A 24,694-nucleotide genomic window follows, 5' to 3' on the forward strand; every position below is an offset into this window, starting at 1 on the left:
TGCATCTTGGTGTCAATTTGGTCAAAATGATGCACTGGAAAAAGTATATCTCCTTGCACTAGGAGACAGTCATAAGAATGGTCACAGCAGCACTGTTCAAAATAGCAAAAAGCAGGAAATCATTCTTAGGATCACGGACAGAAGAACTGATAAAAAAAATTACAAGCAAGTGAATGACAGCTACACACACTGACACAGAGGAATCTTAGGAACATACTGTAGGAGAAAAGCAAGTCAGAGAAGAAACTACACAGTTATGGTTCTATTTTTTTTAGAAAAGTTTTAAAAAACGTACCCCAGACAACACATAAAGGAATCAAATGCATGTTTTAACACTTCAAAGGAGTGGTAAACAAACAAACCAGGAGAGTGGTCATGGGGTGCAGGTGGTCAGGAGGGAGACAGAATTAGGAAGAATCCCCTGGGAAGGAGGTGTTCTGAGGCCTAAGGAGGTCCTGCCTTTAGACTGGGTGGTGGGTACACGGGTGTTTGCTTTATTGCTGTGGTTTACACCTTACATGTATGCTATCAATAAGGTTTAAGTGTATTCAGTGTCAGCACATACAATTTTAAGAAATACAATTCCACAAGAAAGAAAAGTCCTCTTAGTCACTGAGATTTTCTACAGGAGTAGATGCATTTCTGTAATGCCCTTCATCCATGCAGGTGGTGTGGCTTATTTCAATAATCCTCTGCTGTGGAATATTTAGTTGTTGCCAATTTTTTATTATTACACAAATCAGAGGTTGGGAATATTTGGTTGAAAGTAAATTAGAAATAAAAAGGGAAAAAAGTAGAGAAAATAGAAGATCTCCCTTAGGTCTAAAAACTGGACAAAAGTACTGAAATGCTGTGGTACACCACATCTGCCAGACATGAGAATTCAATCCACTTGTCCTTCTGACCAAACAACTCAATGGGTTTGACCCAGTTCCCTGCTACCTGCTGTGGCGCTGCTGCTACCCTCAAACCACCTCCCAACCCCCTCAGAGGGACAATGGACACTTGCTCAGGGCCACCATCCAGGCTCCCGGCTCCCCCCTTCCCCCAGTGCCATGACTGTCACCGTGGGATAGACACCAAGGCCTTGACTCTCTCTCTGCCCCACCATCTGTGTGGCCCACCTCAGGGCTTCAGTCCTTGTCACTCCTTGGGGTCACCTGTGTGTGGCAGGTGAGCTCCAATGGGATGTGCTCTCAGAGTGGCCCTCAGAGCTAAGGAGGGGCCCCGGGCACGCACAGAAGGACCAGACTGAAGGAGGTCAGGATGTCCTTCCTCTCTTAACATGACCTGAGGCGGCACCTTGTTCATCACCTTGAGGTGACCATCAACCAAAGACCCTGGGCTCCCCATCGTGGAGATGGGCAATTACATTTGCTTAAGCACAAAATACACTCTAGAAACCGTAGAACTATAGTTTCTTGTATGTCATTTTAGAAATTTTATGTGCACCGACATGCATATAATAAATACACACGTGTATTCTACGTTTTTGCACTTTGCTTTTTCACTTATGTCTTGGAGCACCTTTCAGGTGATCACACACAGGTCAGGGCTTGCACAATAGGGATTTGCTGAGGGTCACCGAGGTTTCCAGGTGTTTTTCCCCTTCCTTCCTTCCTTCCTACCTTCCTTCCCTCCCTCCCTCCCTCCCTCCTTCCTTCCTATTAAGGACGATGCTGAAGTGGACACTCTCACCCACACAGCCCTGTGTGCATGTCCTCACACATGCCCCAGACAAATTTCTAGCAAGTGAGTTGAGGGACTCAAATGCTATTTATTTTGAGTTTCCCTGTGGTTCCTCAAGTTTATCCCTTTATCAGTCTTGTCCTATTGTTTTAGTTTGTCGAGGACTTTCTGCTAATCTCACTGTCTAGCTTCTTATCATGTGTAATTTGATCAGCTTGTGATATATGTCCTCATCCATGTTACAGATGAAAACCCTGAATAGGCCCAAACAGCACAGAATCATGGGACATGTCACTAGAGACCTCCCTCTGCTTTGTGAGAACCACTTTGAGAGGCCAAGAAGTCTGTGACTGTGCTGAGACCAGCACCACTGAGGTCCCTGCCCTCCCGGCCCCATATACCTGGTGTGAACTTGTCTGAGCTCGGAGCTGCTGCCTCCCAGCTGCTCCCCACCTTCCTCCTTGAAGCTGCCTCCATCTATTCCAGCCCTGGTGCTCTCTCTCCAGATGGAGAGGGACCCGGCTCCCCAGCCCCCTCTTCCAGCTCATCCCTGGGGAACAGGTCAGGGAAGCTCAGGGCTGGGAGAACCTGTTCTGGCCCCAGCAGCCCGCGGGCTGCCCGGGCCGGTGTGAGGGCTGGCAGCCACCTCTCTTGCAAGCTTGGTCAGCAGAGGCTGTGCTTTCCAGGCCTTTTGCTCGATGGCAGGAGGCTGAACAAGTCAGCCCCCTCCGCCCCAACCCCGACTCCGGAAAGTGTGAGGTGGGAGAGCTTGGGAGCAGCAAGTACAGACTTTGGTGTCAGGCAGAGCAGGGTTAGATCTTACTAACCATGGGGCCTTAAACAAGTGTCTGCCACTTTCTGAGCCTCAGTTTCCTCAGTATAAAACAGAGACAGTACAGGAACCTACCTCACAGGGATGCTGGGAGGATTCGGCCAATTCCTGCACGTAAAGCATTTTGCCTAAAGCTTGGTCCTGGGGAGGGCAGTGGTGGGGGTGGGAGTCGAGGCCCCAAGCCAGGCCTGGTGGACAGATCCCACTGGTTCAAACATGCCCAGGAGCCAGAGAGCCCCACTCACCAGCCATGGTTGGCTCTCAACAAATTAGCTATTATTATCATTATTTGTAAGGGTTGTGGGGGACGGGGAGGCCCTTAGTCAGGTTGGAATATGCCCACGAATCAACTTTCGGGAGGATGACCTCAGTAGATGCTGTAACCTGACCCTTGCGGCAACATCCCACCTGTCACTTGTCTCCGATGGATGTTTCTGTGGTGTTTCCTTCAGTGGGAAAGACACGGGGGCCAGATCCAAAGTTCTAGTCTGAAGCTGGGCTTAGTTCCAAGCTGGGCAATGGGTGCCCTGACTCATGGGGAAAAGCGGATCAAAAGAGGGTGCCTGGGAGCCTAGCTGATAGGCTCTGAGGGAAGGAGGGAGGCGTGTTTTTTATGGTCCTGAGGCGGGGAGAGGGTATTTTAGGTGACAAGCAGGACTTTGGTGACTTTACCTGAGGCCTGTTGCTTTTGCATGCGTCATCCAAATGCTTGTGCCACAGTATTGCATGAAACCGGGAACCAGTCTGGAACTTGTAAACATTGCCTGATAGGTAGAAAACCACTGGTTAAGAGAAAGGTCACATGGGAGGGTCTGCCTGTGACGGTGGCATGAAGATAAACGTGAACCTGGGTAACTAAACAAGAGAAGGTCAGGGCAAGTGAAAGCTGGAGCTTTTATAAAAGGGTTCTTCTCTGATTTGGCCTTGGAGCAGGACACTGCCAGAGTCTCACGGCACAGGCAGTGCCAGGGTGTCCCTGAAATCTCCCAAGACCAAAGACACCTCCAGTGGCATGCTCACTGCCTCATCCAGCATTATATTATTTATTCCGCGACCCTGAGGCTACAGTTCCAGGGGTGATGGGCTCCAATAGCCAGAGGTGGAAAGGATTCCAGCAGCCATATGCCAGGCACGTTGCTCAGTGGACACGCCCACCACCACCACCTAAGCAGCTTTTGTGGACTAATGAGGGGATCCTGTGAACGTCAGAACCTAAAGCAAAAGGAAATCAGCAGCCGCAAAAGTCCCTACTGTTTCAAAATGCACATTTTTTAGCAGCAGGAGAAAGAGGGTGGAGAGAAGGTGCGGCACCCGGCGCAGGCCTGCTGCCTACCTTTGTCGGGGTTATTCAGCTGGAAGATGTCCGGGTGCTCAGGGTCATCGGGCAGCTGCACCATCCAGCCCACGATGGAGACCTTTTTGCCAGGTGTGGATTTATACTGCAGAGGAACAGCAGCACAGCCGGGAGGCCCATGCCCTCTGCTCCCCAAGGAAGGCTGACCTCGGCCAGGCTAGGTTCCTTTCTCTCCCACTGCCTTCCCCGCCTCCACACCACCCCCCGCAGTTCGCACCAAATGAAGCCCCAGCACAGAGAGTCCATTCATGGAACGTACGTGTTTTCTGTCTGTGCCCCGCAAGGACTTGGCTCCGTAGTACAGGAGGGTGGATCCTGAGAGTATGACCCAGTACCTGGTCCACGAGGACAGCTGCAGAGGAAGGGAGGCAGAGTGACAATGTCGCAAGCGGAAGGCGCAGCGTCCCCCGCTGCCTGATTAGAGACCCAGCCACATGGGTGGAAGGGGCCCCTCCTCCCGAGCAGTGCCAGCGCAGGCCTCATCTCTTCCTTGCCCTCCACCCCTCAGTGCCACTCCTCCCGGGGCTCAGAGGAGGGAGACTCCTCACCAGCTCATCAGCCCTAAGCTCTCCCTCCCCTTTCTGAGAGCCTTTCTTTTTCCCACCTTATTTAGTGCCAAGGCATGACTTCTATGAATTTAGGTGACCTGAACCCAAGGATGTCCTGGGGAAAAACAGTTTTAAAACACGGACATGCAAAACCATAACCTAGAAGAACCGTAATGCCTGCGATGGGGTGCTCTGGCTGAGAATGGATGGTGGCGTTTTTGTTTTTGTTTTTTTAATATTTATTTATTTATGTATGTATTTGGCTGCATCGGGTCTTTTTTTAAAATAAATTTATTTATTTAATTTATTTATTGGCTGCATTGGGTCTTCGTTGCTGCACATGGGCTTTCTCTAGTTGCTGTGAGTGGGGGCTACTCTTCATTGTGGTGCGCAGGCTCCTCATTGTAATGGCTTCTTTTGTTGTGGAGCACGGGCCCTAGGTGCGTGGGCTTCAACAGTTGTGGCACATGGGCTCAACAGTTGTGGCTCACGGGCTCTAGAGCACAGGCTCAATAGTTGTGGCACACGGGTTTAGTTGTTCTGTGGCACGTGGAATCTTCCCAGGGCAGGGCTTGAACCTGTGTCCCCTGCATTGGCAGGCAGATTCTTAACCACTAGGCCACCTAGGAAGTCCGATGGCAGTGTTTTGAAAGTGTTTATCGCTAGAAGTGCAAATGCCAGGCAGGGCCAAGCTGCAAGAATGCCTTTTGTTTCTCTAGGCATGAAGGCTGGCATCCCCTGTTTGGGGCTCTGCTCCTTGCTTTGGAAAAAAACGATTCTGCGAAGGGAAAGTAAATATCCCATCTTGGAAGAACAGGGGTTGAGCGTACAGGAGCAGACTGCCCTGCATCACAGCCTACAAGGTTCCTCTTCACATTGGCGGGGGGTGGAGAAGGTGTGGGAGGAGGGGGTGGGGAGGAGCTGTGTCGCTGCAGGTGGTGAAAGCAGTGGTCTTCAGACCTTTCTGACGACACCCACAGGTGCACATGTATGTCAAACTGAAAGAAGCTTCATGAAACAATACTCACCTTTACCATGTGTAAGAAACTCTGACATTTTCCAGTCTATTCTATTCTATTCTATTCAAAAATACGGGTCATGACTCCCTGAACTGACTTCCTCGCTCACCAGCGGGCCAACCAGCATGTGGGAAAACAGTGCTTTCAGGATGCTGTCTCGCTCTGTCCTCAGAGTGACTGGGGCCTGGACTTGGTACAGGAGGGCGGCAGGCAGGTTTGTACAGCAGACCAGATATAGGGCCTCATGTCGCAGGATGCTTGGTGACACTCTGGGTCCAAGGGACAGAGTGTGGCCCAGGGCAGGGATGAAGACTCTTCTCCTCACCCAAGAACCACCTGGCACCCGAAGACAGAGGAGCTTCTAGAGCAGCACCTGGGCTAGGGGCCTGGCATCTTCACACTGGGCGTTGGTAGGAGGGGGCATCTCCAAGTGGCTTCGTGGGCCGTGGACAGGGGCAAGCAGCATCCGGAGCAGGAGGAAGGCCAGAGCAGACTCGGGCAGACGCTGCCCGGAGACACAGCTCACAGGCGGGCTTGCAGGCAGCGCGCCATGGATGCTCCGTGGGACGGACAAAGAGGCCTTTGCAAGGGGCTGAGGGGTCCTGGAGCCAGGGACATTTGGGTTCAGCATGGGGTGACCCGCTGGCTAGCGGTGGAGCCTGAGAGGCCTCCTGATTCTTTGTCCCTGTCCTTTCCACCATGCGTTTCATGTTGCTGAGTGGGGAGGGGATCAGCACTGGGGATACAGCCCAGGCTGTGCTGCCCGCCGTAGGCACCGTATCCACCCTGGCTCCCAGGAACTCCAGGCCTCCACCTGCTCTCAAGATAATCACACACCCTGTTCACCGCCTGCTCACTGTGTGTAGGACCACACATGTGACATTCCTGCCAAGTCCTCCAGGAGGTAGGGACTAGTTTACAGATGTGGAAACTGAGGCCCTACCCACTCGGTGGCACAGCTGGGCTGGAACCCTGGTTGGCCAGTCTCTGGAGCCCAGGCCCGCCCCGCCGCCCATGCCGCCCGTGAACAGATGTGCCTCTGCACTCACCGCGGGCTTCCGTCCTTCCTTGAGCAGAGTTTTCCTTCTCAGAGGCCCCTCCATGGTGGGGACCGCCGCTGAGCTCCCCAGTGTACAGACGCATGGGCCGGTGGGGCTGGGGGGAGACTACTGTCACACGTCGCCCTGGAGGAGCTGAGGTCAGACCCCCTCGCACCCACTGGGGCCCACGGGTCCCCCACTGCCGGGTCCACAATGCTGCCACGGGTGAGGACTCAACAGTGCTGGGCAAGGCTGGGGAGTGGAGGGCCCTGCGGACGTGGAGAGCCTGAAGGAAGGTGGCCCTGGTCTCGCCCACAGCTGAGAACGTGCACCTCCCTCACCTTTCTGAGCGCTGAACAGCTCTAGGCGTGGTGACCACGTTCCCTGTAACCCAGGCCCCAGCGGCACCCACACTCTATCCTGGCCTCCCCTCCACCTGGGGAGCTAGGAGACTGTGCAGTGCCCCCTCCTTCTTGGGTTGGCAGGAACCTTGGAGGAGCGGTGAGGAAGTGGGTGGGGAGGGGATGGGCTGAGAAGGGGGGCAGGGGGCCCCAGGGGGCCCCAGACCCCCATGCCCTGCACCTTTGCCTCAGGACTCCTCTCTCCCCATCTGCCATGGGGATTCGGGCACCACCTACAGGCGAAGAGTCCAAGCGCAGCACCAGCCCAGGCCTCTCTCCTAAGCACCAGCTTCAGCTCCCTGGATGGGCACCTCCCATGGGCACCGCCCTCAACCACGTGCCAAAGCCGAGCTGCTCTCCCTCCACATCCCAGTGGAAGGCATCACCATCCACCGGCTGCAGGAGCCAGGAACCTGGGGGTTTTCTCCTCTTACCCGTCCACCCCCAAAACCTCATCAATCCTAAGGACTCACTGCTCCCGTGTCCTAAATATGCCCATCTCGGCCATCCTACGCCCCCCACCTTAGGCCAGAACTTGATCATCCTCTGAACTGCCCCATACCCTCCCCCGGCCTCCCTCTGTCCATGCTTGCCTCCCTCCCATGCGCTCTGCACACGACGGCCAGGTGACCTGGTCCTGCCGCTACCCTCCCCCTCCCCCCCCTCCCCCGTGCAACCCCTCCAGTGCCTTTGAGACCACCATCCTCACCCCCTGCTAGACATAGTTCCGGCCCACCTCTGGCCTCACCTGGCACCCTCTCCCCTCTCTCATTTCTTACAACGCGGACCCTCCTTCACTTCCGGGATCACCCTGCTCTTCCTGCCTCCCGGCCCTGTGGGCTGTCCCTTGGGTTGCAAGTACTCTTCTCACCCCTACACCTCCCTTCCCTTTATTTGGCTAATTCCTATCACTCTTCCAGTCTTTTCTCCAGGGAGGCCTCCTCTCGGGACCATCGGCACCTGTGATTTTCTGTTCTATTTCTGTCTCTCCTGAAGCAACAGCCCCACAGACGGAGGCAGAGCCTGTGTCCGTCTCGTTGGCAGCATCAAGCGCAGTGCTTGGCACCCAACAAGCACCCTAGAGCTACTTGCCGAATAAATGATCACATGAATAAATGCATACCTGTAGACACAGCTCCGGGTTCTGGGAGAATTCCGAACCGGAACCCGCCAGTTGGGCCCCAGCGTGGCATAGAGGCGTCCCCTGCTTCAGAGGTAAAGGGTTGAGTTTTAGCAATAGCCTGGAAAGACCAGCTACTCCTGAAGGAGGCAAGGGCATTTCAGACTACGTGGTCATTAGCTCCGGAAACCTCAGCCCCAACTCTTCCCCCAGCCTCCTCGGTCACACTGCAAGCACAGCTGGGGCGCCGCTGGAGCTACTAGGTCAGTGAGCACAACACCCCTGGAGCCTCCAGCAGGGCAAGTCCCCAGGTCTCCAGATAAGTGTTTCCTTAACCTTTTAATTAAATGGTCACCTTTCTTCCAATGTCAAGGGGATGACTAAAATCCGGGCACATCCCTTCTCCCAATGCGGAGGTTGAGAGAAAATGCCGTACAGTCCAAATACTCCATGGTCAATCCAATTAAAAGCACATACACAGACACAGAATTGCGGGCCATCTTGCATGTTGGCCCGGGGTAGGAGGGGGCATGTGTGGCATTAGTATTCGTCAGGCACTACTGAATCCTCCGTTCGCTACGTCTTCTCCATCGGACAGTCTCTTTGCTGGCCCTAGATGGTGCCCCGCAAACCTGCTCTGTGACCTGCTGCAGTGTCCAAGAGCTGGTGCTCCAGGACCTCTCTGTGGTCTGCCCATCTGGCCTCTCTCTCACCCACAGTTCCCCAGCAGTGAGCCTTTCCAGGGGAAGGTGTAGCTTCCAGGGTGGGCAGGGATCTTAACCTATTTGGGGGGAAGCCTTCCATCTTTCTCTCCTCTCTTTATCCTTTTCCTCTCTTAGCAGAATGACTTCCTGTGTCTACTTGGTCCTCCACCCTCTCCCCACCTCTGCAGCATGGTCTAGCCCAGGGTTATAGGTTTCCATTGGCCAAACAATGATGCAACCCAATTTATAAAGCCAGACAAGGTCTGGACTTTCTTTTCAAGTATTCCCTTTGTTGTCCACTGCCAGTCCCAGGTTGCTGCATGTTGCCCTGTGGCACTGGACACCTGGGGGTGGTGTGCAGACGCCCTCACTCACTGCAGCAGGTGCATCGCACCATCACTGAGCTCAGATTCTTCCGAGAGGAGGCTGGGGTGCTCTCTGCCCCTCCATCCTCCACACAAGAAGGAACTGTTCTTGATGACCATCTTGGGTTCATCTTCAGAGGCCCAAGTTCAGGGCTGGTGGGAGTCTGATGGTCATCCAGGTTGACTGCCCTGGACCTTGTCCCTTTCCTCCATCAGCCACTCCTTTTTAGGTAACAAGGAGCTGCAGCATGTGCTTGGTCCCCCACGTCCTCGAGTGTAATGGGTCTTGGCTCTTCCCCACCCCATACCCTCCTGATAGATGATGGTCCCAGGCCCACCCCACCCCCACCACGCGCTGTGGCTCAGAGGCCCTGGCACACTCAACTCCCAGCCCACAGGCCAGGCTGCCTCCTCCCTCTCTTCACAACTGGGTGTGACACCACAGCACGTCACAGCCTCATGCTTCAGCAGGCTGCACAGAGGGCTCACAGACTGCCTCCAGGGATGCTTCCCTCCCCAGCTGTAACCAGGATCGCTTATGAGTCAGGGCAGGGTCTGACAGTGAACTTTTCTACAGTGACATCCCTGTGCCCAGAGGACATCTCCTCATGTGACCTGGATTCCCACTCTGAGCCACCATCTATTTGGAGCTGGAGCTGGAGTCTTCCTTTGCAGAGCTGGATCCTCCGGTCCCTTCTCCACCTTTCTTCTCATGAATCTTTGTTCCTGGTACTCCAGGAAAATGTGGGATGACAGTGTACTGTTCCACAGACAGGGTGATGTGGCCCGCGCTGCTACCTTCTCTCCATCATTCTCTCTCCTTTTTTGAGACACTCCATGGCTGCACACTTCACAGATGTTTGGCAGGACTGACATTTGTTGATGGAGAGCTTTAAATAAGCATCTTCCAACAAGTCTAGCCTTTTAAGCAGTCTTTCCTCACGTTCTTCCTAAAGGAGTGAGGAGCTCCCGTGTGCAGTGGACTACTGAGAGGATGCAGTGGACTGCTGGAGGGATGCAGTGGCCTGCTGGGGGATGCAGTGACCTGCTGGGGGGATGTAGTGGACTGCTGGGGGGATACAGTGGACTGCTGGGGGATGCAGTGGCCTGCTGGGGGAATGCAGTGGACTGCTGGTGGGATACAGTGGACTGCTGGGGGATGCAGTGGACAGCTGAAGTGATGCAGTGGACTGCTGGGGGATGCAGTGGCCTGCTGGGGGGATGCAGTGGCCTGCTGGGGGGATGCAGTGGCCTGCTGGGGGATACAGTGTACTGCTGGGGGATACAGTGGACTGCTGGGGGATGCAGTGGCCTGCTGGGGGTCACTGGGGCAGCTCAAGGGAGAGTCACTAGTTAGTGACTGCTCCTATGCATCAGGCCATCGACTATCTCACAGGAGCTTTGTTTCAGCACCATTATCCTCCCCAGAATGGGGAGTTGAGGCTCAGGATGTGAAGACACTTAGCCGAGGCGTGAGCTTGGTAAGCCAGGATTTGAACCCAGGTCTGTCTGACTCTCCAAGCTGCTCCCACACTTTTCAGGGTGGGAGAGAGGTTGAGTTGTCGCATGTGGAGGAGTCCACCGTGGGGACTGGGTCCTGGTTTGGGGCCAGCACCACGTGGGCGGCTTCCAGGCATTCTGCTCTTGGAGGCACCACTACTCCCAGGTTTCTGCTGCAGCTCACACTGGATGGGCTTTGTCAGTGTCTGTGAGGCTGGATGGCCACAAATTCTTAGACCCTGGACCTCCTGGGGTGGGGCCACCTGCCAGGTCCCTGGTCCCTTGGCTCCCCTGATGGAGTCTTCTCCTGGTGGTTCTGGGTGCGTGACACTTAAGAGCAGCCGCCATTCATCGCCTGCTCACTATGAGATGGCTAAGTGCTTTCACACGCTGTTCTCCTCCCAGCTCTGTCAGGGGCACTGTTCTCACCCTGTCTTAGATGAGGAAACTGGGTCTCAAGGAGGTGAAGCCACCCACTGGCCTGTCATTCAGGAGGGAGACACAAGTGTTCACAAAGGGAGGATGTCTTTCCCATGTAAGCTGAGGGCCCAAGTCAGTCAAGCTGCTCCAGGTGGGGGAGGTCAGAGCCCACTTCACCGGGAGCCTAGGGAGTAACCCTGGCCTTGAAGTGCAGTGTAAGGGCGACTTTTGCCCAAGCCAAGCTTTTAGGAGACTAGAGGCAGGGTGGTGGCCAGCCTTCCCTCTCAAGGCAAGCCTTGCAGGGCTGGAGGAGGCCTGTGACAGGTGGGGCGGCTCTGGCTGGGCCCAGGCAGGCTAGCATGAGCACAGAGGAGCCAGGATCTTCAGCCACTGGAACCAGACCATCTGATCATTTCCCTGCTTTGGGAAGATTTGTTATTTGACTGTTCAGGACCAGAAAATGCAAAATGAGTGGGCAGTGGTATCTGGTGAACTCCAGAAAAATCATGGGATTTCTCCAGCGGACATGGGGGCTCCCAACTCCAGAACCACACCTTTCCCAGCAACATGCTGGGGACACGTGGCTGAAAAGAATGTATCCCAGGAGGGTCATCCTACTGTCCCCTCTCAGGGATAGATCTTGGTGGGGAGCAGGGCTGCAGTAGGCCACCCTCCTCATGGGAAGTCTGGTCTGGGGAAGCCACGGGCTGGCAACCAAGCAGAACACCTCAGCCCCTAAGGGGGTGCAAGAAGATGATGATAGATGGTGGGAATGATGGTGATAAGATGAAGATGAGGATGATCAAATGATGGGATGATGGGGATGACGGGGATGATGGGTGCCAGGCAATGTGCTAAGCAGTATTCGTTCATTATCCTATTGAATCACACAACCCTGTGGGGCAGGCGCTGTTCTCATTCCCACCTTATAGATAAGGAGTCTGAGGCTTAGAGAGGTGGAGTCACTTGCCCAAGGTCACAACACTGGGAACAGGAAGATGGGAGGTGCCATTGAGGTGGCAGCAGCCAGGGTCCTGCTTGGGCCAACAGCATCATGAGAATTCAGACTGGCCGAGGCAGGTCTGAAAGGCATTTTCCCCTCAATAGTTCTCTAGGTACACTTTAGGTAGTAGGTGTCTTGGGGGTTACATTTCATAAAGCCCTGAGTCCCTGTTGCTGGTCCAGGAGTAAGGAGCAAGAAGGAGTCTTCGATAATAATTACACGAGGCCTCAGTATCTTGTCTTAGTGGAAGTACCAACCCCCCACCCCATTCTTCTATCCCAAGTGCACAGAGCCCCTGGTAGGAGTGTACCTGTGGAAGGGTCCAGGTGAGGCTGTTCATCAGCAGCGTCTACCTGCACCAGCAAACCCTTGCTGGGAAGCCATCTCATTGGACCAGAGCTTGGTCCTGGCCCCTTCCTGATGACTCACCCTCATCTGCAGGCTGGAAGCTGCCACCCTGAGTTCTGCTGGGCCTGGGATGTCCCTTCCAGCTGTACTCGTTAAAGGACTTTTGCTGCCTGGGAGTCACATTCTTCTCTGGGCAGTGTCCCTGATCCACTGAGTGGGTCCCCAGGAGCCATATTTGCATGGCACGCTTAGCTGAGTGGACAGAACAACCCCTGATCCAAGCCAGGTCAATCAGATTTTCTCTCTTGGCAATTAGGAACCAGATTTGAGAGGCTGACAGTCAGGGTCTGTGACTCGGTGAAGCTATAACATGTAAACTTGGGAGCTATGAGGCATCTAGCTTCCCCAGTGTGAGCTGAGAGGTAAAGAAAACTGGGCTGCAGAAAGAGAAGAGAGCATAGCAGATATGCATAGAGAAGGGTCAACACGAGATGGAAGCAGGGTCCTGTCCACCTTCTAGGACCTGACTCTGAGGGGTTGTAGGTGCTGGATGTAGAGGTTGTGGGCAGAGAATTCTCAGCTGCTTGTGAAGCCACGGTAGCTAGCTGGCAGGGCTCAGCCCTTGTCTGTTGGGGCCTAAGGACAGGGTCAAGCAAGAGGCCAGGGACTGTTGCCCTCTCTTTCCTCCCAGAGGAGCCTGAGCTCCTGGGTGCAGCCTTACTTGCCAGACTTCAGTGTCTGATGCTTACAGCAAGGCAAGAGATGGCATCTTTGGGGGAAACCAAAATCAGAAGCTTGGCACATGGCCCAACTGGGCCGCCACCCAAGGCAGAGCAGCAGAATGGAGGCACAGAGCGGGGTGGGCCTGGGAAACCACACCAAGGGGTGGGCAGGTGTGGGACACAAGCCTGTGGGGGCTCCTGGGCCTCAACGACAGGGGGATGGGGGTGGGCAGTGAGGCCTTCTGTGGGAGTCACCCTGAGAACACACACCCTCACGGTTGTACTGCAGTCGAAGTGGACCCCTCCCCTCCAGGACTGCCCCCAGAACTTCGCTTCCCTCTCCTAACACGCTGCAGAGTTTGGGGCCCAAGAGGCACCCTTGAACCCTGGCAATCCCAGGGCATCCCCAGGGCATCTGCCAAAGTCCTCTGATCTTCTCCAGCAGGTGTTTTTAAAGGCTCTGACTTGGGGGTAGCAGGCCTGGGGCTCTGCTGCCAGGACTCCACTTTCCTGGGGTCTTCCCAAGGATGCTGAAGATTTCACAGGCTAAAGAGAGCACAGGGCAGAAATGGCATCACCCAGCCTCCTTACACCTCAGAGCCCCTGCATGGCCAGCTGTCGACAGCATCCTCTTAAAGGGGCTGTCCCACAGTTCTGTCACCCTGGAGGCCAGCAGGGCTGGTGGACGTGTGCCTTCACTGTAGTCCGTCCACCCCATAATGAATGAACTGACACGTGGGGAATGTTCTCTTGGCCCTACCCAGCCTTAGGCTCACAGGATCACAGGCGAGAGGTTCCTACTGAGTGAGACTCATACATATCGCAAAGTAAGTTCCCCGACAGGAGCAACCGTATCTACGTGCCCAGTATTTCCTGTGAGCACCCTCCCTGTAGAGCTGGGGAAGCTGAGGCTCAGAGAGGTTGAGAGACACACCCAAGGTCACTGAGGGAGTAAGCAGCCCTGCCCTCAGCCCCGCCCCTCAGCACTACTGACAGTCTGGAAGCCGCCAAGACCTCTCCCTGCAGAGGCACACTCAGAACTTCAGAGACCAGGGCTCATCATGGAGCCCACCCCTCCTGCAGAGACTCGGGACACCCAGCACCCCTGGGCCACCTCTCCCAGCCTGGGACATAACACAGGCCTCGCAGCCTCCTCAGATCCCAGGAGCCCCCTCGAGGGCCCACCGTGGTCCTCTTCACCCAATGTCCTGAGGCTTTTGCTGAACCATAGCCTCTAGCAGAAGCCACCCCGGAACCCACAGTCTGACTCAGGTCCCCCTGCTGCACTTTCCCGTCACGTCCTCTTCACGACCCCCTGTGCACCTGGCACTGTTGATTGAATCTCTGCCACTGGCCCCCTGCTGTGGCTTCCCCTCCCCAGGAAGGAGAGTGAACAGCTCTGCTTCCTAGAGGGCTGGTGCACTTTCCTCTCCTGCTCCCTTTCCCTCTCCCACCAGAGGGGCTTCCTCTAAGGATCCCTCTGCCTCCTCGTCTCTCTGCCACTCACTGTATTTTGGCCTGTCTGTCATGTGAGAAGGCCCTTCCCCGCAGCCTGGCAACATCAGACTAGAGGAGATGGGTGGCTATTTCATTATGAACTTTGTGACATGCCTTCTTATTTCACCCCTTAAAAAGAGACCAGTAAACATTTCTGATTACATCCTCTTTTAAAAAATTAAATGTTACTTTTTTCCTGGGTGAAAAAGAAACATTCACCCATTGTAGAAAATTTGGAGAATACAGAAAAAGAAAAAAAGGAAAGAAACTCAGTAACTCTACGAGCAGAGATAACCAAGACGAATGATGCTATGTACTTTCATACACACATACACACGTGTTCACCCATCATTCACTTTGCTCTCTCTAAAAACCTCATTTACAATGTTTAACTCCTGGGCTGATATTCTTGTTCTCACCTTAGTGCCAACGCAGGCATAAGGAAGCAGCTATGACCTCTCACCGACAGGCCTGCCTGACTCTCCCCGCTCTTTGTTCCATTTCTGAGGAGCCCGAGGTTTGCTCGAGGCCAGCCTGGCACACTGTTCACAGTCCCTACTTTGCAGTTCATCAAGGACGCGCTGAAAATGCTTTCCCAGGGCCTCCTCCTTTCCTCCTTGGGGAAGTGGATGTGATGCAGGGCTCTCCTGCCTTTGTCCCACTCCCAGGACACAACTGAGGAAACATCAGGTCGGGGACGTGAGGGGACGCCCACCCTGGCCCCCTCCCCAGTGACTCCGGCCTCTGGCTCCCCAGGGCTCTGACCCAGAACCGCCACTCTGTCCTCATTCTGGGCTCCAAAGATAGGGGAGGGTCTTTGGGGGCCACCTGGGGGCTGAGAAGTGACCAGCACTGCTCAGGGTCTGGCCACCCTAGGGCTCCCGTCTCTTCCTGTCCCTCCTCAGCTCAAGGGCCCTGTGACTTGCTGAGGCTGAGCTGGATGAGGGACAGGAGGGTGAGAGCAGAGGCAGAAGGTCCCCTCGGCTCCTGGAACCCTCACTCCACAGTCTCAGCAGGAGCAGGGCTGGGTGGCCGTGCCCAGCCCACTCCCACAGAGAGCAGCCTGGTGGGTCCTGGGACTTTGGGGGCTCCAACGCAGGTGCTCTTTAAGGCTGGCCACTTCAGGAAGCACTGGGCACAGCCGAGCTCCGGCTGCCACCCGAGGACGCCTTGGGGCCACAGGGCTGAAATGTCCAAGGGTGTGAACCAGGGAAGGCAAACTTACAAGATGGGCCACACGATGCCACCCTTGGCCAGACAATGAGAACTGTCCTGCCCGCCTGTTCACAGTGGCATGAAGGCTGGCTAAGATGCGCCCTCAGACCATCGCAGGGCTGTGTGCCCGTTGGGGGCGGGGGGGGGGGTCACTGTCCTGGAGCCTCCCTGCCCTGAACGCTGGTATCTGGACCACGTCTCTTCCTGGCCGAGGCCAAGCTTGTCACCAGGGCTGGGGGGCTGGTGGGCAAGTCACTTGAAGGTTGTGGCCTGTAAGCGTCAGGGCTGTGGGACAAGGTGCTGACCTCCCCCTCCTCACCCGTTCCCCGCACCGAACCTGGCCTCTGAGGCCTGGGGAAGCCAGCACCTCGTCCTCTGGGGTGGGGGCAGCCCTCCCCTGCACCCTTGGCTCTGGTTCCGAGGCCACCGTCTGCCCACGCAGGTGTAAAGATGTGGGGAGAGCGCAACCTTACAGCGCCTGCTGGAACCGTGGGCGGGGCTCCGGGAGGGGAGGCCTCGGGGCCCAGGCGGGGCGAGGCCCGGCTCCGGGGAAGAGGGAACCTGCTCCCCTTCAGTGAGCAGCAGCAGCGTGGCCTGGGGGAGGCTGGGGTGGAGGGAGGTCCCGGGGGCCTGGGCTCTGGGTGGACAGAGGTTAGGAATAGGAGGCCCAGGTGGTAACAGAAACTGTGCTCACTGTACTGTGAGAGAAAGGGCAACATTTTACAAAGACGTCAACGCCTGTGAGGTCAGTCCTCTCTAAGTCTCCCGTGGGGTCTTCAGGAAAGTCCAGAAGAAAACGCTCATGTGCTTTTGAGGGAGTGGACTCTTTCTAGGGGACATGAGAGGAGGCCGGCGCAGGACGGAAACGGAGACTGGAGGCTGGGCCACAGCAGCTGGAGGCCGAGGGGCGGCCGGCATCTGGACCGTCAGGACTGCCTTGGGTCTCGGAAGGTGCTGGAGGGGACATCCTAGGGGGTCTGCTGCTCCCCCCAGCAAGGAGGGGCTGGACCGGGAGCTGGGTCCCAAGGAGATGAGAAACAGGACGCTCTCCCCTCAGGGCCATTGTGAAGGCTCCTGGAGGCAGGGCTGGGCACCTGCCCAGGCGAGCTGTCTGTGAGCCCAGTGCTGGCCAGAGAGCCCACCCAAAAAGTCCTATCAGAGACCTGCAGACAGAGAGGGGATCTAACCCTAAATCCTAAGTGGAAGGGAAAGAAGAGAAACGCTACAGTGGCCGGTGTTCCCCTGAGTGGAGCACAGCAGCGTCTCCCTGAGGGGGGAATTCTCTCACCACCCTTCTTCCTGGTAGCGCTGATCTCCATTGCGGGGGCTTAGCAGGAACTGTATCTGCCCCCCTCGGGGACTGGCGAGATGTGTGGCGGGGAGCAACTGCTTAATAAACAGCTTTGAGTGAACGAGTGAACACGTGAATGAAGGCATGGATGAGTGAATGAAGGGATGGATGAGTGAACGAATGAGCAAATGAATGGATGAATGAGGGATGAACGGGCCACGAGCAGGTCCAGACCTGGATGCTATTCAGCAGCAGTTCCCCTCACTGGCCTGTGGTTGGGGAGACGCTGGGTTGCCTGTAAGCCCCCTTCCTCAGGGTCACCCCAGGAGTCCCCTGACTGGTGCTGAGAAAAGTCAAACTTCCACCCGTCGGATCCGGAGTCTGCCCAGTGCCTGTCTGGCTCTTGCCCACCCTGGGGTGGGCAGGGAGAGAGCAGCAGGGCCTGTTTGCCTGTGCTCCCCACTTCAGAGCAAACGTCCCTCCGGGAGGCCTGGGGTGGGACAGAGGGAGGCGCTCCGAGGGCTCAGGGCATCATCCCTCCGCCTCTCCAGCCCCCCACCTAGGGTTTCACGAGGACAGACAGACTGGCTGACCGATATGGGGCCCGTCCCCATAGTGTCCCAGCGGCTCTGGACAAGGCACCGTGGTGATGAGGTGGGCCCCACGGTCGGGGGAGGTGGACGTGGGTCAGTTCTGCCCACCAGGGGCGGCTGAAGCAGGACCACCACGTCACCTCTCTGCACCCTGCTGTCCACAGGTATGAAGCAGGGACACTTCATGAATAACCAGCATGTAGGAAGGTCTGAGGACTGGGAGAGACCAACGCGGTGCCTGGCACACAGGGAGTGCTCCGCAGAGAACACTTATCCCCATATGACAGCCCTCTGCCCTGTGGGGACGGGCCCCGTGGGATTCGCGTCCTCTCTGGCCATTTATGATTGTGGGGTCTGAGGAGACAGGAGGCTCCAGCACCAGAGGAGAGAGTGTGTGTGTGTGTGCGCGCACACGCGTGTAAATATGTATGAGGTGTGTACTGATATACGCGTGAGAGGCACGTATATGTCTGCGTGTGTGAGTGTACACAGGTGTGTACACACCCACATCTGTGTGAGCGTACGTGAGTGTACATGTGTATGTGAGTGTGTACATACACACATATGCAGGGAGTGTAGCTGTGTGTGTGCGCCTGTCTGTGCACACAGGCCAGTGGAGGGGCTACTCTGAGGGATGGCGCAAACCTGCCTCTGTGTCACTGGGTCTCCCTGCCTCCCCGCAGATCCTGAGTCACCGCCGTGCCCTCCACCTTCCGCGGCGCCAAGGCTGTGGGAGCTCCCTGTTCACAGGGTCCCTGTCTTCCCAGAGCCCACCTGATGCCTGGCATGGAGGAAGCGTCGGCACGTAGGGTAGGTGCAGGGGGTGAATTCCCGGGGCAGACGGGCAGGCTTCAGGGAGCCCAACCCTGGGCCAGGGTCCCCTTCGATCACCAGTGCCCAGCAGGGTGGGTGTCAGCCCAAGGCCCAAGGCCATGCGGGTGCAACGCTCTCAGGCCCCACCAGGCGGAGCCACATGCCCGTCTCCAGACGAGGCCCATCCTCAAGCTTCTGGTTTCAAGAACCCACACCTCAGACCAAACCTGAGCCCAGGTCTCCTCGGCAGCTCCGCCTGAGGAAGAGGCGCTGGCCAGCCCTGGACCAGGTGAGGCGTGGGGTTGCCCAGAGCGGGAGGCTGGGACCCCCACCCCACGCCCATCCTGCTGGGCCGCCTCCCCTCCTAGGCGGCCCTGCCCCTGGGCCGTGCTGACCTGCGGAGCCCCCGGGGCAGCCTCACCAGGCTGGGCCGCAGGTGCGGTCGTGGGACTGAGCGACTCCCCTGGGAGGGGGCCGAGCTGAGGCCACACTCACCTTTCCAGCCCTGAAGACATCTCTTCACTAAACTCTGAGCTCTCACTACTGCCTGGAAAAGGAACACAGATCCGTGAGTGTGGCGGCCTCGCAGAAGAGGGGCCACCCGAGCGGCCTGTCCTCCTGGGTCAGCGGGCCCAGGCCCTGAGCTGCACAGACTGCGGAGGAGCCGCTTCCTGACCCTGCGGGCGTCGGGGGGGCTCGGGTTTTGCTTTGCTGCTGCTGTTTCTGACTGTCAGCCCGTCCCGTCCCACTGTCCCCGGGTGGGTCCTCCACTCCCTTCCCTGCCTTCTGAGGGCTGCAGCTGCCTGCTCACCAGGCCTCTGAGGCCTGGGCCCTTAGGCCTCTGTCTCGGCCTGGCCTGGCTCCACCACTGCCTCCCTTCTGGCCCAAGTGAAACCAGAGCCAAACAGGCCTCACCTGGTGAGGACAGGTGCCAAACGCGCGCTGCCTCCTCCGAAGGTCGGGGCCTCACTAGATGCTGGTCAGGGAGCAGCTGCCTAGCACCAGACAGGATCTGCCCCTTCGGATCCTGGGCAGCGTGCACACAGAGGGCCTGGGCCTCCCACAGGCCACCCCCAGGGCCGACTGGGACTCTCCAAGGCCGGGCTTCAGCCACCAGGACAGCAGGGAGATTTTCTCAGAGGCTCCTGGGTTCCGCACTCTTTGTCTGGGCTGCCTGCTGGTACCACGGCCAGGCAGTGGGAGGAGGAGAAGGAAGCGCTCTTGGGCCCCTTGGGAGCTACAGGATGGGGGGGACCAGTTCAGCTCCAAACAGGGCACGTGCTCGTACAGCAACGTGCTCCCAGGCTTTCAGCCCCAAACAGAAAAACATCTGAGCTTCCCGAGTAGAGGAGCCGAGAACCAAACCGCCTGGTGATCTCCCTCCTGGATACTGGACAGCATTGCATCTGACTCAATTTTCTGTCTCAGGAATAGCAAGGCCTGGGCTTAGGCACAGCTCAGAAAGTTTCCTGGATATAAAACAGCTGTTCTGCTGCCCAGCCGAATGCTCTTGGGCCGACATTTCCCAGACTGGTTCCTCAGAACCCCATCCCAGAGGACTCTCCAAGGAAAAGGATTCCGGTCCAGACAGTGCAGGAACTTGTGGACTCTGTCGCCTTCTGGGAGACCCAGAGTGCCCATCAGCACATTAAAGTCTCTGGAAAGAGACCTGTCTGCCTGATTTAACCCAGTCCTTCCCCAACCACAGACCCTGAACTCTTCTCCCGAGGCGCACCTATGAACCACGGGCTACAATGTCCTAAGCTGGTGTAAACCGCTGACCGGGTCCAAGTGGGATGACCTCCTCCCTGGGCAGGAGGTGGACGTGGGCCTTGCTTGTCACAGACGTTCCAGGAGGTGGGAGACAGCTGCCCTCCGCGGTGACACTGCCTCAGAGACTGGCCTCGTTTCACAAGGACGTGGGACGTGAGATCCCTGCCCGATTTGCCTGTCTGCACCACCCTCTTCCTTCCTGTGCTCAGGGGCCCTCCACCCTACAGGCCTCCGTCTAACCTGCTGCCAGCCCCGGGAGGGTCCCTGTTAAGGGAAGCAGACAGACACACAGACGCACAGACTGCAGAAGCACGGGCACACTGAAAGGACACGGCCAGCGGAGGGTACACTTGCCTGATGGCAGAAATGGCCCGGGTGACCTGGTCAGGTGACCTGGACACTGCAGGGGGACAGACCTGCGACCAGAGCTCAACGCCATCCTTAGCTCTGACCCTACCCCCACACTCATCCCGGCCCCAGCAGCTCAGTTTCTGTCCTTCCATTCACATAGCACCCCTTCAAGTTCAGACATGCATTTTCATCCCGGAAGATCAATTTTTCACCCTCCATCACTCTGGCTTCTCAGCGTGAAGACAAGCGCACAGTGAGGTAGGTGCTGCCCCGCTGCCGTCCCCGGGCAGCACCTCCTCTTTGCCCTGCGTGCGGGGCGGGTGGCTCCCCAGGGGCGGAGCCCACAGGGGCAGCAGCCAGGCTTCGGCAGTCGCCGGCTAAGGACGGCGGGTCTCAGGTACGTGTCCTGCCGCTCTTTTCACCTGTCTGCCATTCTCAGGGCCACCAGCAGGATGAGGACAAACCCAGGGCATTTCGTGGAGCCTCAGAGGCCCGGAAGCAAAGGCCTTGCTGGCTCTGGTGACGCCTGAGGGGAGCCCTCTCTGCAGGGGGTGAGGGGCCACCAGGCACTGCACAGTGACAGAGACAGACACAGACATAGGCCGGGCTGTGGCTCACACGCTGTCACGTACAGGCCGGAGACGCTTACCGAGGGAGAGTCCATTGGTGATGGCAGAGGAGGAGGCGAGGGCGAGGCCCCTGCGGGGGCTGCGCGACTCTAGGACGCTGTCGTCCAGCAGGTGCCTCGCTTTCTCCGATGGGAATGTCGCACTTTTACTCTCAACTACACTCAACTGACACATCATACTGGAAAATGGAAAGGAAGAAAGAAGGCAAAGCTCCTTATCTAGGGAGTAACAGAGGTTACACCTGCCCTGGGGTCCTGAGCAGACGGCGCAGCTGCAGGAGAAAGACCTCCACCCAGAACCGTGGTCCAAGTCCAGGCTCTGCTGTAACTCCCCATGTGACCTTGGGCAAGTCACATCCTTCTTCTGAGCCTCAGTGTCTCCATCTGTCACATGGGGACTCGCGATACTTGCCCTGCCTGTCTCCCAGGATGATCAGGAGGCTCAAGTGAGCGGATGGTGCTTGTGAGCGATGGGGCCACACAAGCGAAGGGACCGTGTGACCCTGCGGTCAGCACGTCAGGTTCTGGAGTCACACACCTGGTCCAAATCCTTGCTCTAGCCTTACTCACCACTGCAAGGTACTTCACCTGTTGAACCTCACCGGCCTCAGTCTTAAAATGTGTATCATATATCACCTACCTCAGAGGCCTGCAGGGGCTCAGCGAGAGAATGCTGGACAGGCACGTAGCAGAGTGTCTACACAAAGCAAGCCCTGAACACTCGGAGAGCAGCCCTTTCTCCTCCAGCCTGTGAGTGACTCTAGGGCTAGCCTGCACTGGCTGAGGCTTAGTCTTAATGGTGGGAGGGAGGAAGGAAGGGAGGGAGGGAGGGAGGGAGGAAGGAAGGAAGGAAGGAAGGAAGGAAGAGAGGGAGGAAGGGACCCAGTTGCTTAGGATTCTGTGCCCAGCACCCAGGGAACATGGGCATGGCTGCCCCGGCCATGCTGAGGACCACGTGGGTCCCCCAGCTGTCAGCCCCACTGGCCACGTGAACCAGGGGCAGCTCACTGCTCTGCAGGCTTTCTGCAACACTTGGCAAGCAGAGACCCTGAGCTCCAACACACAGGCATCATGAGACACCCAGCGCTCCCTGGATCACAGCCACGGTGTCCACTGGACTCTGAGGTTTTCCACAAGGAGGCACTAACCAAGCGTGGGCAGACCTTCTGGAATCTCACCATTGTTCCCCTGCCCTTCCCTGCAGGCTTCCTCCATCGGCTGCTGAGCCCGTGAAACACGTCACCAGTACACACCCCCCCTTCCTGAGTCTGTGCCAGCCCGAGGAGAGGACGCCAGCCTGGGATACCAAGCGTGCCCATCAGCAACTCCCAGATGGGTGGGGGAGGGTCTGGTGGGCCAGCATTCCCAGCAGCCCTTCAGCCCACGCCCCACACTCAGCCCAGTCCAGACCCGGGGGAGTAGGGGTGCTCGCTCAGTCACCCACTTGTTGCCCAGGCTGTGACTCTTCCTGTGTCTCGGGACCGGGGGCGTGGGGAGGCTGCCAGCCACAGATGCGTCAGGACAGGTGGGCCGCCGACTGAACCTTGCAGAACTGGAGCCGCTGGAGGGGCCTGTGAACAGAGCAGAGAGCGTGATGGTGGGGGCTGTGGAGTTTCAGGGGAGGTGGGCCGGGTTTGGGGGAAGGCACCTGGCCGAGCTGTCATGGGCGGGACAAGGTTCCCCCAAGCCCTGTGGCTTTGTACTCATGAGACCCTGACCCCTCCTTCCCAGCTTCCAGGCTGACAACCGACCGTCAGGATGGCCAGTGTCCTGCTGTGCTGCGCCTGACCGGGCAGCCCCGCTACTCATACAGAGGAAAGTGTGCGGATGGACGTGGGGTTGGATGCAGGGATCAGCAGCCTGGCCCTTTTCCCTGCAGTGGGACTTTTCTGTGGCCACCCAGCTGGGTGACAGAGTTGAGCCTTAACAGTGTGACTTCTGAGTCCAGGTTCCAGGACCCTTACCCCAGGTCCTTCAGAAGAGGAAAGTTAGAAACTTACACTCAGCTAAAAACAACTCCATGCTTGTTTTGCTTTTGTGAAATATGCTTGCTGCCAGGAGAAAAACAGAAAAACAGGATGACCTAACAATTCAATGTAACTTTAAGATGTTTTCCTAAAAAATGAAATGTTCTGCATCTGCTCTTGTAAGTTTCTGTTTGGAAACTTCCATGCTCTGTAAATATGTGCACTATAAAAGTAAAGCTCACCCTGAGTTCGGGGCCCAGAACTTTGGAGCGTTAGCTCGCCTGGTGCCGCCGGCTTAATAAACCTGAGTTCTCCAACCCTCCGAGTGTGGTGCTTGGTTTCTCGACGGACCGATTTCTGCAACACTTCCACGGCCACTTTCTGTTCTCAACCAAACATCTGACAAAAAGAGATGTGTGGAGGGCTTACAGGGGAGCTGTGGGTTTACAGAGCGAGAGCACACCTAGGCAGGCAGCGATTCAGACACCACGTCTGTCAGTTACTGCCTGGGTGGGTTACTTACTCCCGGAGCCTCAGTTTCCTCATCTGAAAGGCGGGAATAATTCACTCACTTTGTAGGTGGTTGGGAGGGGTCACGAGGTAACGTTCCCAGAGTTTCACAGTTAGCCATCACTCTGCTTTTATTATGATAATATTACCTTGTCCTCGTCAGCCCCAGTCATGGGGCCAATGGGAGGTCATCAGAGCCAGGGGGTTGGGGCCACAAACCCCACTGAACTGCACATGCAGAGACCGAGGTAGAATCCTTCATGCCGGCCATGTCCACAGCTGTATTTTGTGGGGTGTGGTCCAGACCACTGTTGTAGTCTTTAGTTTTTGTGGCTTGGGAAGGGAGGCTTTTAAGGTGTTTCCAAGCCGGGTTCTTGAACTCTAATCAATAGAAACTGGTAAGAGGTCAGGCAAGGCTTTATTCGGACTCAAGGGAGCGAAAACAAGTAACAGGTTCCCTTGCTCCCTCCCTGAAACAGGGCGAGCTGGTTCCTTAAATGGGGTGGGGGCAGGGATGGGTGGGTGGGTCAGGCTGGAGGGGTGGCTTAGGTGCTCTGCCTGCCCGGTGGTGGTGCTGTGTGCAGGGATCACGTGTAGTACCCTGCTCAGAAGTGGCAGCTGGGTTTTGGCTTTTTTGTATCTTATTGTTCATAATTTCCCCAAACATGCACGCGGTTATTTTTAGTCCCTTATAGTTTCTTTGTATTCTGTTGTTGGAGGAGAGGAGATGAGGACAGGAGACCTTTGTTTAGGTGCAAGCGCTGCAGTAGAGGGCCCCAGGTCCCAGCCTATCTCAAAGGGAGGTGACCCCAGATGCTAGCCTAGCCTTAGCTACCTGGCCCAGGCACCAGAAGTGGGGTCTGGGGTTTCCACAAAGGGGCTGGGCCACTTCCTCAGGAGCACATCAAACACACTGCAAACCAAGGGGCTGCTGCCTGGCTGTGCTGGGGAACGTCCTGGAGGGCCTATGAGGCCAGAGTTCCATCCAGGG

The 24,694-nt window shown here is 56.6% G+C and overlaps 1 protein-coding gene across 3 annotated transcripts in view; it reads right to left on the bottom strand.

Moving 5' to 3' along the window:
• The window catches only part of RALGPS1 (Ral GEF with PH domain and SH3 binding motif 1), a 266,004-nt gene that overhangs the window by 732 nt on the left and 240,578 nt on the right, over positions 1–24,694 (bottom strand). Inside the window, exons 11-19 of one of the 3 annotated variants that reach the window (XM_057721460.1) lie at positions 22,671–22,797; positions 21,248–21,405; positions 18,970–19,021; positions 8,007–8,090; positions 6,492–6,597; positions 4,135–4,227; positions 3,855–3,960; positions 3,194–3,285; positions 2,389–2,662 (exon numbers count right to left, since the gene is read on the bottom strand). In XM_057721460.1, the coding sequence (XP_057577443.1) occupies positions 2,564–2,662; positions 3,194–3,285; positions 3,855–3,960; positions 4,135–4,227; positions 6,492–6,597; positions 8,007–8,090; positions 18,970–19,021; positions 21,248–21,405; positions 22,671–22,797 (917 nt within the window). In that variant the 3' untranslated portion in view covers positions 2,389–2,563. Of the gene's footprint in view, positions 1–2,388; positions 3,286–3,854; positions 3,961–4,134; positions 4,228–6,491; positions 6,598–8,006; positions 8,091–18,969; positions 19,022–21,247; positions 21,406–22,670; positions 22,798–24,694 lie in introns of those variants that run through there. The other 2 variants (XM_057721461.1, XM_057721459.1) reach the window with 2 other exon arrangements.

Source organism: Hippopotamus amphibius, chromosome 2 (assembly GCF_030028045.1).
Source record: "Hippopotamus amphibius kiboko isolate mHipAmp2 chromosome 2, mHipAmp2.hap2, whole genome shotgun sequence".
Taxonomy (NCBI): domain Eukaryota; kingdom Metazoa; phylum Chordata; class Mammalia; order Artiodactyla; family Hippopotamidae; genus Hippopotamus; species Hippopotamus amphibius.